At 47.8% G+C, this 14,569-nt stretch overlaps 2 protein-coding genes and 1 long non-coding RNA gene across 3 annotated transcripts; all 3 read left to right on the top strand.

The window, feature by feature from the left end:
- Positions 1 to 1,964: 1,964 nt before the first annotated feature.
- On the top strand, positions 1,965 to 6,726 carry LOC125509856. Its single transcript, XR_007284246.1, has 3 exons — positions 1,965 to 2,210; positions 3,937 to 4,785; positions 6,432 to 6,726. It is a non-coding gene; the product is annotated as an uncharacterized LOC125509856 (long non-coding RNA).
- Positions 6,727 to 7,623: 897 nt separating this feature from the next.
- Positions 7,624 to 9,517, top strand: LOC125509855 (30S ribosomal protein S16-2, chloroplastic/mitochondrial-like). Its single transcript, XM_048674886.1, has 3 exons — positions 7,624 to 7,850; positions 8,053 to 8,098; positions 8,993 to 9,517. The coding sequence occupies exons 1-3, from the start codon at positions 7,718 to 7,720 to the stop codon at positions 9,231 to 9,233; spliced, it is 420 nt and encodes a 139-aa protein (XP_048530843.1). The 5' UTR covers positions 7,624 to 7,717; the 3' UTR covers positions 9,234 to 9,517.
- A 1,174-nt stretch (positions 9,518 to 10,691) lies between these two features.
- Positions 10,692 to 12,506, top strand: LOC125509853 (pathogenesis-related thaumatin-like protein 3.5). Its single transcript, XM_048674884.1, has 3 exons — positions 10,692 to 11,392; positions 11,494 to 11,749; positions 11,842 to 12,506. The coding sequence occupies exons 1-3, from the start codon at positions 10,894 to 10,896 to the stop codon at positions 12,152 to 12,154; spliced, it is 1,068 nt and encodes a 355-aa protein (XP_048530841.1). The 5' UTR covers positions 10,692 to 10,893; the 3' UTR covers positions 12,155 to 12,506.
- The last annotated feature ends 2,063 nt before the right edge of the window (positions 12,507 to 14,569 follow it).

Genomic DNA, 14,569 nt, shown 5'->3' on the forward strand with positions numbered 1-14,569 from the left:
CTGTGTGACAGTGTTACGTCCATCATAAGGCAGTCCTGGTGGGGCAGCAAGCAAGGTAAACGGAAACCAGCGTGGGTATCGTGGGAGATCATGGCGAGACCAAAATATATGGGAGGTTTGGGCTTCCGCGACCTTGAGATATTTAACCTTGCGTTACTGGCCAGGCAAGCATGGAGATTGCTAGACAATCCAAACACCCTAAGCTCTTTAATCCTCAAGGCCGCATACTTCCCTGAGACAGGCCTATTGGAGGCCGAACTGGGATCGCACCCCTCATAGATCTGGCGGGCCATACTGGACGGAAGGGATATAATGAAGCAAGGTGTCATTAGAAGAATTGGGACAGGAGAGCACACGCTTATATGGGAACACAACTGGATCCCGAGGCAAGAGGTCCCAAGGCCAATCACTTCCTTAGTTCCCAACCCGCCCATCAGAGTTCATGAACTTATAGATGCGACAACATCCATGTGGAAAGTGGAGGTAGTCCGGTCCATATTCATCCCTATAGATGCTGAGGCAATATTGAAGATACCTTTGTGCACAAGGAGAGTGGAAGATTTCTGGGCCTGGAGCAGAGAAAAGAGAGGTAATTTTACTGTCAGGTCAGCATACCATATGATACAAAACACTAAGCTCAACCGCGAGAATTGGCTGTATGGCACCGAGGGCACTTCTGGCAACGATGAAGGAAGCAGCTGGTCGTCTCTCTGGAAGACAGAAGTACCGAACAAGATCTGTGTGTTCCTGTGGCGTTTGGCGAGAGAGTCTATTCCCAGATATGATATCCTCCATCACCGCCATATGGCAACTTCGCCGGCATGCCAGCTGTGCGGGGCGGCAGATTCCCGGAGGCACGCCTTGCTCGAGTGCGCGTTGTCGAGAAGTGTCTGGTCCTTGGCACCGGAACACCTGGTCGAGCAAATGAGCACATGTGATAATGCCTGCGCCAAAACATGGTTGTTTACTTTGAAGAGCACATTATCGCATGCGGACTTCACCAGACTCGGGGTCACGTTGTGGGCAATCTGGAGTTCTAGGAGGAAATTGATCCACGAGGGGATACATCAAACGCCATATGCAACGAATGGTTTCATTGCTGCTTTCATCAGCGACCTTCAGGTTGTGGCGAAACCGCAGGGTCGGCCCAGGGTGGTTCAGCCTAGTCCGGCAAGGTGGATACCGCCACAGGAAGGGAATTGCAAGATCAATGTTGATGCTGCACTTATGAGGACCAGGCCGGTTGGTGCGGTTGCAGCAGTATGTCGGGACAGGCATGGGATCTTCTTGGGAGCGTCCACTGTCACCTTCCACGGCATAGATGATCCTGCGACGCTGGAGGCGTTGGCAATACGGGAATCACTAGCCTTGGCGGACGATCTTTACGAGCGCAGAATTTCAGTAGCCTCAGACTGCAAAGTAGTTGTCGACGACATCAAGCAAAGGAGTGCAGTGGCATATGGTGCTATCATTAGAGAGATTGTAGATCGATCAAAGTTTTTTATTTCCTGTCTTTTTAGCCATGAGTTTAGGAGCTCGAATGTCAAGGCTCACAATCTAGCAAAGCATGCTCTCTCACTTGGGGTAGGCCGCCGTGTGTGGGTGCAAACCTGATGATATGGGTCGGGCTGGCCTTTGTTGGCCCTTCTATAAAGGGGTTGTGTCAGCCCGAAGTCCTAGCCGTGAGGAGGATTGGCTTGGCACGCCAGATAAAAAGGTTGCCACAGGTTGCGTTTCGGTCTACACAATTTCTTTTTTAAAAGAAAAAAACAAAAAATACAAAAATATTAAAAATCTAAAAAAATATTTTAAAAATACAAAAGGTCGGCCTTTTTGCGTGGCGGGTCAAAGACCGGCCCGGCCCTTTTATTCGTGTGCCGTGTGCCTGGCCCGTGCCCGGCCGAAAATCCATGCCCACGGGCTGGCCAGGTTTGCCTGGGTCCGCTCTCGTGCAGGCAAGCTTTCGCGCTTTTCCTCTTTCCGGTCCGTCTTACCCGAACTCGGTCTGGTTGGACCAACTCGCGCTCCATCTCGGAAAGCCCGTACATCGACACGGCGCGGCGGAGCCACAGGCTCTCGCCGGGCTCGCGGCGGCGGCGGCGGCGGCGCGCGGAGCAGCTCGCTGGCGAGCGCGCCTGCGCACCACCCGCATGAGGGGGAGGCCACACGACGGCGGGATCCGCCGCGCCGTCAAGAGAGACTGCTGAAAGGTGCGTGGTTGTTACCGCTGCTGTCGTTCCTACTTCCTAGTGGTCAGATTGCGCACAGTAGCTTTTAATTTTCCCGGAACGAGGGGCGGGGGGAGGGTTGCGCCTTCGACACGACTGATGATTTGCTGCCCGGCGTGTCACATGAAGATTCGTAGAACAGCGATAGGAAAAAGGCATGTGCAGTGACCCTGTCTGCATTGCAGGATTCAGGGAAATTGACAGTTGTATGCAAAGGTTAATTTGTTAACAAATTGGAGTGTGAGTCTGGTTAAGAAATCTTTTTTGAAACAACATCCCGTGACCGCGATGCTATTTCTAACGCAGTTGTCGTTAGCGAAAGTTCGTATGTGTCAAACCAACCATTTGACATTAGCAGGGTTGGCTTCAGGTGAGGTGAATCGTCCATTAACTTGTGAAGCACTTCGCCTTGCTGGACGAAAGCACGCGGAAGCTTTCTACCGGCCTTGATGGCTCGTTCTTCCCGCTGCCAAGATCTGCATCATTCAGTGTGTGGATGGGATAACATTCTTTTAAACCGCCGCTTACCTAAAAGGGTGCCGAGACGTAACGTTTAAGTTGACTGCTTTGCATTACAGGAATGCTTGCGAAGCTCGCCCAAACTTGAACACATCAACAGCTTGGTAGTATTAAATGACTGACTAATGAATTTCTCAGCGTTTCATTTAGATTTAAGATTATCTCAATCTCGTTTAGCATCGTGTGCATGTGTGTATTGTCACCAAGCCATTTAAAACTTCTAGAATGCTGGAGGTTATTTACTGTACCTTCTCGTTTGCCCGATCATGGGAAGTTGGTGATGGTTGTGTACAAGAAAAGAAGTTTAACTAACACAGGGAAGATGCAGTGGTATCAGTATGGAACCATTATTTGTTGCTAGTGATGAGACATACTAATGACCGCTGAAAGGTAGCTTCTACCTTCCGCATCTAGTTTATATTTATCAGAAGACTGCTAGCAGGTTGCATACTTAGAAGATATGTTCACATTGCCGTATCCATACTGATCCGCGCTGTGTTTCTGGAGTTACCTGATGAACAACGACACTGAAATATATTATAGCTGGAAGCTTCATATATAATACTTTTACTTAATCCAACGTGATGCTGTCATGAAGAAGGAAATTTTCATTTGTGTAGGGCAAATATGGAATATCATGATAGGCAAGTGAACAAGTGATCATAATGTTTCTTATTTTGGTCTTATCTACAACAGATTATCCAGCAGTCGGTGTTGTAAAGGCGTACATCGTATGTACCAATGCATATCACTGCTATATAGTATAATCTTCAATGCTTCCAGCCTCCTACAGCATTTGCAAATTATCCCGCTGATCACAATTTTCTGTTATTTCATACAGCAAAGATAATAGAATAATGGTTTTATTTTTTAACAAGTCTGGGCATGTTGAGCTAAGTCCTGCAAATCGATGGATGTATCCTTTGTGTAAACAAGAAAAAAGTCCTCCCTCAACTGATAAAGAACAAAATTTATGGTTTTGCATGCTAATTAGTATTACAATCCCTGATCGATCATAGTCTCTATGAACACACATATACATAACCTCATATTGACTGCCGCTGTGTCTGGGAGAGGCTGCTGTATTGACATGTTGAATATTGTTGAGATCTTTAGATACTGTTCCAGTAATTTGTTCGTTGTGCGTTGACGCTCATGATTTTTCTTCTTCTTGAAATATCTGTGGCAGATCCTCAATAGTGTGCAGTTTACTGATTTCGAACAAGGAAAAAACATATCGTACCAAAGCAGACTCTCCTCTTGAGGGTGATACTTGCCATGCCCTTGATACCAGTGGTTGTCGTACTCCTTTTGAGTTTGTTCACGTTGGTGGCCTAATAATTGATTGGCCAACTAAATCACTATTATATCTTCAGCTTCATGGTTACTGTCCACTAACACGTTATGAACGGGTTGGTTTTCCAAAGGAGCAGTCTGGCTTGTCTAGAGAGTGAGGCACAGGCTTACAACAGCATTCACATTCATTTCCTAATGAGGTAAGCCTATCAATGTTCTCTGTTGGTTGGATTCGTTTGTTTTATGCACCATTGATCAATTCGAATGTCAAAGAAGCAACAACCATGTTCTTTCCGTGACAACTTAATGCTCATCTTAGTTTAACTGTGTACTACAAGAAAGCAGTAAGGTTAACAAGGGTTGGTGGAGAGTAGAGGTTCTTCATCTAGGTTCTTCATCTAGGTTCTACATGCCAGTATTTAGCTGGTCACGTTTTTTATCATGTACAATTTTTATGTGATTCTAGCACCAAGATAGAAAATTGTGTTGTTGGATTATGCTCCAAAATCCCAGTTTCAGATAAGAAATGCTCATCATGTGATAATTCACCTACATTCTTGGATTTTTGTCAGATTCATTCTAGCCAGGGCTCAGTAAAATGATGTTGGTTTGACGGGATACAAAGGCCTACAAACCTTCTCAAAAAGCAATGTGATTAATGCCTTTTGTGTCATGTGCGCGTTTGTTGATTGTTGTATTGCAAATGAAGTCAAGCCTTCCTTTGCGCTGTACTTCTCCCAAGGTTCACATCATTAATCAACTTTGTACTTCTAGTAAAGGTTTGCCTTTTGTTATGCTCGTCGGTTTGCTGCAATAATGCATGGGATTAATTATGTTTATTGTGAAATGGCTTTATCTGATGGAAGTGAAGTCTGATTATGAAACACTTAATGTTTGAAATTACATGGCAGTCATGTTTGTAACTACATCATTATGAATCTGATTGTGTGAGAAACTGATACAGTGAAAATAGATAGGAAAGTTCTTTTGTTGTCAGTGACGAGCTTGTACCAAAATGTGGATTGATTCATAAGTAGAAAATAATGATACTAAACTCTGCCCCTGTTGATGTGCTCTTTGAAGTTGAAGAGATCAATCCTACGTCATGGATGCGTGAGAGAAATTGACCCGCAACTACTCTCTGTGACCAATTGATAGAATCACGTCAATGCCAAACAGAGTCTCACTGATAAAGTTATCAAATTATTCAACGTCATCACCCAAACAACGACTAAATTAAAGTAGCCGTTTACATCAAAGTTGTTTGTAAGAAACTTGGGCACGCAATCGCTTGTTGTCGGCATGCTTGCCCCACTGCCAAGATTTGTTAGCTAAGCATTCATCTACTCACAGTAGACCTAACAGAGATATATAATTGCATAATTCCTCTTGGCTGCACACTGGGAGGTTTGAAATACAAGTACCTGGATTTCTTGTAGATAAGAGCATTCCACAAGAGTAGCTTTCATGGTCATAGAAAATAGATACTGAACTTCCATCCTACCCGTATGCACTGTGCATTGTTTATGTCCTTTCACTTTCATTTTAATCATTCAAGGAAAACATGAAATCTTTTTTTTCGACATCTGCAAGGTTGATATTGCTTACTCAATATGGATATTTATAGCAGCATAACTGGATAAGTGATGTATATGCCTTGTGTGACACTCGTAGCAATATGCAGTCCAGTAATGCTGGGGGGCATAAATCAATTTATATTTTGTTATTCAATGGTACATCAACCTACGGACATCAATGGATATTTTGTGGCATACATAAACCTACGGACAATAATGGATGTGTTTGTGGAATTATAGGTGGTAGATATCTTTGTTGACTTGGAGATTAGACGGGAAGGAAGAGAAGACTAAAGAAAATACTTAGATTTATGCCTTGGGTATCTCTCATTTAAAGCTGTAGACAGAAACGGAATGTTATGTCTTCAGAACCTAAATGTTTGGATCTTATCTGCTGCTACTAAGTGTCTTTTTCAGCTCATGTGTTATCTAATAAGCATGGAGCCTTTTTATTAGACTGAATTAGCTTGCATGCTAGTTATGGATAAGCAGATCCTTTGGCATAGAGTCATGAATCGAATCTATAAACGATAATATTTTTTATTTCACTTAGAATATGCTATCTTTTACTATGTTCATTTGATCAAAAGCGTCATCTTGTACAATTCAACTTTTATCCCAAAAGCATCATGCAACATTTCTTTTGTCAAAGTTGGAGAAAAGTTGGGCATCCATCAGCATTTTCTTGATTCTCGCGAACATTTTTTCTTATTCACTACATAAGTTATGAGATTAAGAGTTGATTGGCTCACTGCTTTGTTTGAAATTATAATTGACTGCATTTTTGGATGACTTGTTATTTTTCCAACAGGGAACAGTTCGATCCAAAAGTTTTCACAGATGCAAATTCCTTGATGCCATAGACATTGGATGCAGATGAGCATTCTATCTCTCTCAGTCTTGACATAGATTCTGCAGTTGTAGCAAGAAATCTCTGTTTGCTTGCTGGTTGGTCCACTTTTTAGGTGTTCTTAGGTAGGAAAAACAAGCCACAGTATGGATTTGTGATATTTTTTAGACAACAGGTCAACAGCAACAATAGCGTCGTCGCTGTCTGTTAAGGAACAATCCCAAGAGGCGCACTGCAAACAAGGATACAGTTCAGGTCTCTTGTTCTTTCTTTTCCCCCACTCCATCCCCGCTGCATTCATTCCTAGACAAAGCTTAACCCTTCATGTGTTCCTTTCATCTTTTGGGCAGGAAAAACATCTCTGCACCAACCAGGAGAATATCAGTGGGAGCAGTGTCCAGAAAGGCGGCCGCTTATGGCTCGGCGGCATATAGGCTCCAGACGACGCGCTCTCATCTCGCTCACTGGTCGTTGGTCGATTTATCCTGCATAATCGGTGATTTGGCGCTTGTCTGCGGTGTCACAACTGTCGAGCGCCTTACTGAACACTGAGTGCAGTGAGCGAGAAGTTATGTTCTCAAATGTCTGGTGCAGAGACCAGAGTGTCTCCATCTACGGGCTTGCATTTCTTCCATGTGCCAGAGATTCCTTATGTACTTGGCACATTTTTGTTAGTGTTCTAGTGTGTTCTGTCACCTGTTTTACCTCTGTCAGATATATAAATTGTATCTATGCAGAAATGTGAATTGATCAAATGAAGCTTTATTTTTCGAGAGAGGAAATGATAAATGGAGCTTAAATTTACTTTTAGTGTAATCAATCAAGCTTAAATTTACTCCTTTTTTTACAATCAAGCTTAAATTTACTCTTTTTTTACAATCAAGCTTAAATTTACTTTTTAGGGGTATTTACATTTTTTTAGGAAAGGGGTACTTACTTTAGAAAGGGGGTATTTACTACTTTTTTTTTAGAAGAAAGGGGGTATTTACTACTAGGATCGATCAGCGAACTTTTTTTTTAGTAGACGATCAGCGATCTAATTCTGGCATATCAATTGGCCCAATCTTAGCCTGCTAAGAAGAAATGCCTCGTTGCGGGCCCAACGATCGCGCAACAGATGGATAGGCCCAGCCCAGAAGGAGAAAGCACACGCACTAATCCCCAACCCAAAACCCTTCTTCCCCCACGACCCCTCACCCGGAGAACCGCAGGCCGGCGGCGAGGAAGACCAAGACGAAAGCATCACCATGGTGGTCCGGATCCGGCTCGCGCGGTTCGGCTGCCGCAACCGGCCCTTCTACAGGGTGATGGCCGCCGACAGCCGCTCCCCGCGCGACGGCAAGCACCTCGAGGTCCTCGGCTACTACAACCCGCTCCCCGGTGAGGCAGCCCACCTTTCGATCTGTACATGTATCCCCGGCGCCCCACCTCCAACTCCCACCCGGGTCAGCCCCGCTTGGCCGGGCTTGTCTGGGTCAGGATTTGTGGTGCGATTCTGCGCGTGGGCGTGGGGAGCTCTGGTGCTGCTAACTGAAGAATTGCTGATGAGGAAATGTGTCCCTTTTTCTGTTGCTGTCTGCAGGGAAGGATGGTGGCAAGAGGATGGGGCTCAAGTTCGACCGGGTCAAGTGAGTTCTGCCTGCTCCTGATTATCATTTTAGAGAGTATTGTTTAGCTATACTCCTTTTTGGAGAAAAATCTGCTCATTGCAGCTTTTGCTGCACCTACTCTAGAAGTAACATAGAGTAGTAACCGTGTTTGTTCATCCCAGTAGCCTTAATCTTTGATGGCCGGTTGGGCATTTTAGAGGATAAACCTGATTAAATAAGTTATGCCTTTTCTTTGAAACCTAAATAAATCGAGTCTTGTCATTCACATGCCTTGTGGTGGTAGATTGTATCATTGGGGATGTTGAGTAGGTAAAGCAGAAGAAAGACAAGCTAAACTATCTGGTGCTGCGCTATCCTAGTTGATTATAGTGCCAATTGGCAAGCATCATTCACTTCTACGCTTGCTGCCTCCCTCCACCGGAGAAGAAAATTATCGATTTAGTGAATAAGGATATATATATAGTGCTTATTCATCCCAGTAGCCTTATTCTTTGATGGGCGATTGGACATTTTAGAGGTTAAAGCTAAATAGATTATGCCTTCTCTGTGGAACGTAAACAATTCGCGCCTGGCCGTTCTAATGCTCTGTGGCGGTGCATTGTATCATTGGGTATGTTGAGTAGGTAAAGCAGAGGAAAGACAAGCAAAACTATGTGGTGCTGGACTATGCTAGTTGACTGGATGCTAATTTCACAAGCATCATTCAGTTATACAGTCGCTACCTCCATCCATTGGAGAAGGGAATTATTGATTTGCTGAATAGGGGTTCAGGTTTTTCAAGTACATCATTGATTGGATCCATAGTGAGAGTATTTGCTACAAATATGCCATGCTGTTTTTTGCGCCTGCCCTGCAAGACCACATGATATCATACAGCTATAGTGACACCATATAACTATACTTCTGTTGTAGGTACTGGCTATCTGTTGGAGCACAGCCATCAGATCCCGTGCAGCGTATCCTCTTCCGTGCCGGTGTTCTGCCGCCGCCTCCGTTGCTAGCTATGGGCCGGAAGGGTGGACATCGTGACAGGAACCCCATTCATCCGATGACTGGCCGTCCCTTGGATCTTGAGGGTGTCACGATTGTCGATGATCCCAATGCTGCTGAAGGTGATGCTGAAGCACCTACAGAACCTTCGTTGGAGGCGTGATAGATTCTGTTTTGGCATATTGAGTGGTGCTGCAAGACAAAAGAATTTGTTTGTTGTGCTTCTGATAAGATTATGAGCACGTAGTGTATGATCTTCAACAATTTCGTCATGTAACTCTGCTTTGTTAGCCTTTGCTGCACCATGGGTTAGCCAGCCGTCTCCAGTCTACTATGCCGTGTCCTAATATGATTCCTTTTGAATGGATTATGCAATTTCTGCATTCCTTTTGGATGCTCAAGTTGACAAATAATAATTCAAGTAAAGTGTTGAACTGGGTGCCCCATGATCATCTGCGGAGAACCAACATATGCGTGATATCTATGTATGATTATTCCTGCTGTGTGATCCAATCGATGCTTTATCTGATGTGGTTGCAAAGGTGACATATATTGCTTGATTGTGCAACTTAAAAAGGTGCATCTTGTCTTGCGGCATCCTTGTGGATACCTGTGATGTTTGTTTGTGTTGATGTTTTCTTGTGTGATTCCTTCCTTGTATTGGTCAGTTGTCTCACTGCCATGACATGCATGTTGCCTCCTGAAAGCATCTTCAAAATAATTATGTCATAAGCTTCCCAAAATTCTAGACTTATTTAGCTGAAGGGCATGTTGTCATTATGTGGAACATTGTACTGTTTCTCGCTGCTCGTTTGTAAAGGGCTTGTACTTTGATTCCGATAATCGAAATTAAACTGAATAAAACATACTACTCCTTCAACCTTAGTTCAAAACTGGACCACTTTTGGAGGAAGTAGTAGATATATAATTTGAACAAATAGCTGCTCCTTAGGGGTCCTGAAAAACCTGTTTGGTATTCATTCAGTAAAAGAAAGAGCCAATTTACGTCACTGAATTGGCAGCCAAATAAAAAACCACAGGATTTTCATGCTCTTATCCTGAATGACACTTGTGATTGCTAAAGATAATATCTTCGTTTCTGCATTGGACTGTGAGAGATGTGTCCTGTCCTGCCTGCCCACCCACCAGCTGAAACCTGAGCTCTGCCCAATTTGGTGCCATAGTTTGCATGAACAGGTTCAGACTGTACACCTCATCAAAGATATCAAGCCGAGTAAGCCTTGAGAGTCACAGAACATGACTCACTTGATAAATCACCCAATGGTCAATTGGTCAGGGAGCTCAAGAACTACATGATGCAGAGGGAGTTTAAACCTGTGAAGATCCTGAGATCACAGAACATGGTCTCATATTGTCTTGCCAATTATGCCCGAACGGCTCGTAGCACTGCTTGTTGGTTGCAACGGCCACCCCCTTCATTCATAATCTTGTATTAGCCTGTTACTTTGGAATAAAACTTCCTTTAAACCCGCAAAAAAAAAGCCTTGAGAGTCACAGGAGAAGAGAATGTTTGACCAGGAATCAAGGTATATTTTTCCTTTGGGTCTATCTAACTGCATGCCTATTTCTTCTTCCCTAGGCCACCCCCATCATGCCAAACCAACCTCACCAAGAAAAGCAAAGCTTTCCCTGCATGGTTGATGCCTTGATGACAGCACTTGCCCTCACTCTCTTCCTCTTCTTTAAAATCTTGTAAGCATCCTCGCAATGTCTTCTTCCTTCCTTCCGATCGTGACCCCATTTTCCCTTCTCCCATCGACGACGACGTGGGCTGCCGGGTTTTTCCATACACAAGTCACACCATGGGAGAGCCAAGGCATCACTGCAAGCTATGTCTCCTCGTGGCATTGGCGCTGTGGCTGCACGCACCGACGGGCGCGACGACGACGTTCACCATAGCGAACTACTGCGCCTACACGATATGGCCGGGCACGCTGGCCGGTTCCGGCACGCCGCAGCTGTCCACGACGGGGTTCGAGCTCGGGCCGGGGCAGGCGGTGCGGCTGGCGGCGCCGGCGGGGTGGTCGGGGCGGATTTGGGCGCGGACCGGGTGCGTGTTCGACGCGGCCGGCGCCGGCGTCTGCCAGACGGGCGAGTGCGGCGGGCGCGTGGAGTGCCGCGGCGCCGGCGCCACGCCGCCGGCCACGCTCTTCGAGGTCACGCTGGGGAAGGGCGGCGGCGAGGACTTCTACGACGTGAGCCTCGTCGACGGGTACAACCTCCCCGTCGTCGCCATCCCGCGCGCGCTAAGCGGGCCCGGCGCGTGCAACGCCACCGGCTGCTTGGCCGACCTCAACCGATGTAAGTACTCCAGTCTACATCTCCTGCATGCTAGCCTTGCCGTTGCGCGCCATTGCCGGCTCTGACGATCTGGGTGGATGGATCATGGATGGATGGAGCAGCGTGCCCGACGGAGCTGCAGGTAGTCTACGGCGGCGGCGCGATCGCGTGCCGGAGTGCGTGCGAGGCGTTCGGGCAGGACAGGTACTGCTGCAGCGGCGCCTACGGCACCCCGGCGGCGTGCCGGCCGACGTCGTACTCGTCCGTCTTCAAGATGGCGTGCCCGCGCGCCTACAGCTACGCCTACGACGACAGCACCAGCACCTTCACCTGCAGCGCCGACGACTACACCGTCGCCTTCTGCCTCCCCACCTCCGGGTCAGCTCATCAACAACCGTAGCAAACGTACATACACGACACGCGTGTAGCCGTGCGTAGCTAACAGCTTTGTGATCGGCTTTCCGGTGCAGGATAAAGGAGTCGGACGCCGTGTTCCTGGGCGCGCAGATCGTCGGCGGCCGCGGCACCGGTGCTGCCGAAGCCAACGATATCGCGCCGCCGGCGTACGGCAACGGTGGCGCGGGCGCTTATGCACCGCCGACCTACGACAGCCGCAGCGGTGGTGGAGCCGGAGGTCCTTACCTGCCGCCAGTTTACAACTACGGGCCTGGCGGCGACCGCATACCGCCGGCGATGAGGATCTCGTCGGCTTTCACGACGACGGCGGCGACGTACATCCGGCCGTGGCTTCCGCTGCTGCTGCTGCTCCTCTGCTTTGACTGACCGTGTTGGTGTTCCGTTGCCCGCTGCGCAGGAGCTGGCGACAGTTTAAGCTCACTCTGAGTTTAACGGCATCTCCAACCGTTGGCCCCCTCCCGGAGGCATAAAAATCGCTTCCTGGAGGCGAGCCGGCAATACACTCGGCGCTGGGGCGGTTTTGCGCCCAGTCATCGCCCCCAACACGCCCTCAGGCGTCGAAATTGATTCACTTTGCAGCTTAATTTCGGCGAATAAAGGGCCCATATGGACGAGAATAGGTCCATATTCGGCGTGGTTTCGCCATGTCTAGGCGTTCAATTATCAACACAATTATTTCTTATCACATATTTCGTCACAGAAAAATCAAATACTTCAACAAAATAGTACAACAACAAATAGTTCAATACAAATTATATAGTTCAATAAATAAAAACTCGTATTTCATCACACAGCGTCCCCCTTGAGCCTTCATAGGTGCTCAATCAGATCTTTCTGCAGTTGATGATGCATCTGTGGGTCTCGGATCTCCTGACACATACTGAGATAGGCAGTCCAAATTGCCGGTAGCTGGTGATCAACTTCGGCTAGAGGACCCTGCCTGTAGTATGGTTCAATGTCAAACACTGGGTCTTCTTGCTCGCTCTCGATGATCATGTTGTGCAAGATGACACAGCAAGTCATAATCTCCCACATTTGATCTTTGGACCAGGTCTGAGCGGGGTACCGAACAACAGCAAATCGAGATTGGAGCACACCAAATGCCCGCTCGACATCCTTCCTGCAAGCCTCCTGAAGCTACGCAAACCAGGCGTTCTTGTCTCCTGCCACAGGGTTTGAGATCGTCTTCACAAATGTCGACCATCTCGGATAGATACCGTCAGCTAGATAGTACCCCTTGTTGTATTGGTGCCCATTGATCTCAAAGTTCACCGGAGGAGAATGGTCCTCAACGAGCTTGACAAAAACAGGAGAGCACTGCAACACGTTGATGTCATTGTGAGTTCCTGGCATACCAAAGAAGGAGTGCCAAATCCAGAGGTCCTGTGTGGCTACCGCCTCAAGCACCACACTGCAACCGCCTTTGGCGCCTTTGGCGCCTTTGTACATCCCCTGCCAACCAAATGGGCAGTTCTTCCATTTCCAATGCATGCAGTCGATGCTTCCAAGCATCCCAGGAAATCCTCTTGTTGCATTCTGGGCTAGGATCCGAGCAGTGTCTTCCGCATTGGGTGTTCTCAAGTATTGTGGCCCAAACACTGCCACCACTGCCCGACAGAACTTGTAGAAACACTCTATGCTGGTGGACTCGGCCATGCGCCCATAATCGTCGAGTGAATCACTGGGAGCTCCATATGCAAGCATCCTCATCGCTGTCGTGCACTTCTGGATGGAGGTGAATCCAAGAGCGCCAGTGCAATCCATCTTGCACTTGAAGTAGTTGTCGAACTCCCGGATGGAATTCACAATCCTGAGGAAGAGCTTTCGGCTCATCCGATAACGGCGCCGAAATGTTCTCTCGCCATGAAGTGGAGCATCGGCGAAGTAGTCGGAGTAGAGCATGCAGTAGCCTTGGAGACGATGCCGGTTCTTTGCTTTCACCCGCCCCGGCGCCGAGCCACCTCGCCGCGGCTTTTTATTGCTCGCCAGCAGCTGGGCGAGGACGGCGAGCACCATGAGATGCTCTTCTTCCTGGACGTCGGTCGCGGCTTCCTCCTCCAGCAGCGCGGCGAGCTCTTCCTCCTCATCCGAGTCCATCGCCGAGACAGGCAAAACGCCGAACACCTTGCGCTCGGTGGGCGTGTACCCGCCGTTAAACCGCGCCTCCGCGGCCGGAAACGGCCGCCGGAAACGCCCAGCTGCTGTGGGAGGGGCTGCCGCGGCGAAGCGCTGCTATTTTCTGGCGGGGAATGGCTATCTACCGGAGTAGGGCGGCGGCCGTCGCCGGGATATAGCTAGTGGTGGCCGAGGGCGCGGGGGGTGCGAGGCGAGTCGGGGGAAGAAAACCTTGACTTTTCCCCTATCGGTGTGGGCCAGTCATGCTTTTCCCTAGCGCTGGAGCCCCAACTGCTCCCCAGCGCGCCGGGTTCGGCCTGTGACCGCCGGGCGGAAAAAAGGTCCGAACCGGCGATTTTCGGCGTCCTGAGGGCACGACTAGACCGGTTTTTCGGCGCCGGCGCCGAAAAAATGGCTTGGAGGGCCTATTGAGGGCGCGGCTGGAGATGCCCTAACGCAGCCTAGAATAGATGGACGGACAGATCGAGAAGGGCTTTTCATTCATGCCTTGGATGTTTGCACCATCCAAACTTGTTTTCATCCTTCGTGGACATGTTTGCAGATCTCCAACTTACCATACCATTTAGTTGATTAGTTACAGCAGATGCTAGGCCACTAATAGTAAAGATCGGATCCGTCTTACTGTGATTGTTGAACTCCTGAGAT

This window comes from Triticum urartu, chromosome 5, assembly GCF_003073215.2.
Source record: "Triticum urartu cultivar G1812 chromosome 5, Tu2.1, whole genome shotgun sequence".
Taxonomy (NCBI): domain Eukaryota; kingdom Viridiplantae; phylum Streptophyta; class Magnoliopsida; order Poales; family Poaceae; genus Triticum; species Triticum urartu.

Coding starts and splice junctions, on each gene's coding strand:
- LOC125509855 (XM_048674886.1), top strand. CDS start 7,718: ATGGTGGTCCGGATCCGGCTCGCGCGGTTCGGCTGCCGCAACCGGCCC. Junction 7,851..8,052: donor CTACTACAACCCGCTCCCCG/GTGAGGCAGCCC, acceptor TGCTGTCTGCAG/GGAAGGATGGTGGCAAGAGG. Junction 8,099..8,992: donor CTCAAGTTCGACCGGGTCAA/GTGAGTTCTGCC, acceptor CTTCTGTTGTAG/GTACTGGCTATCTGTTGGAG.
- LOC125509853 (XM_048674884.1), top strand. CDS start 10,894: ATGGGAGAGCCAAGGCATCACTGCAAGCTATGTCTCCTCGTGGCATTG. Junction 11,393..11,493: donor CTTGGCCGACCTCAACCGAT/GTAAGTACTCCA, acceptor TGGATGGAGCAG/CGTGCCCGACGGAGCTGCAG. Junction 11,750..11,841: donor TTCTGCCTCCCCACCTCCGG/GTCAGCTCATCA, acceptor TTTCCGGTGCAG/GATAAAGGAGTCGGACGCCG.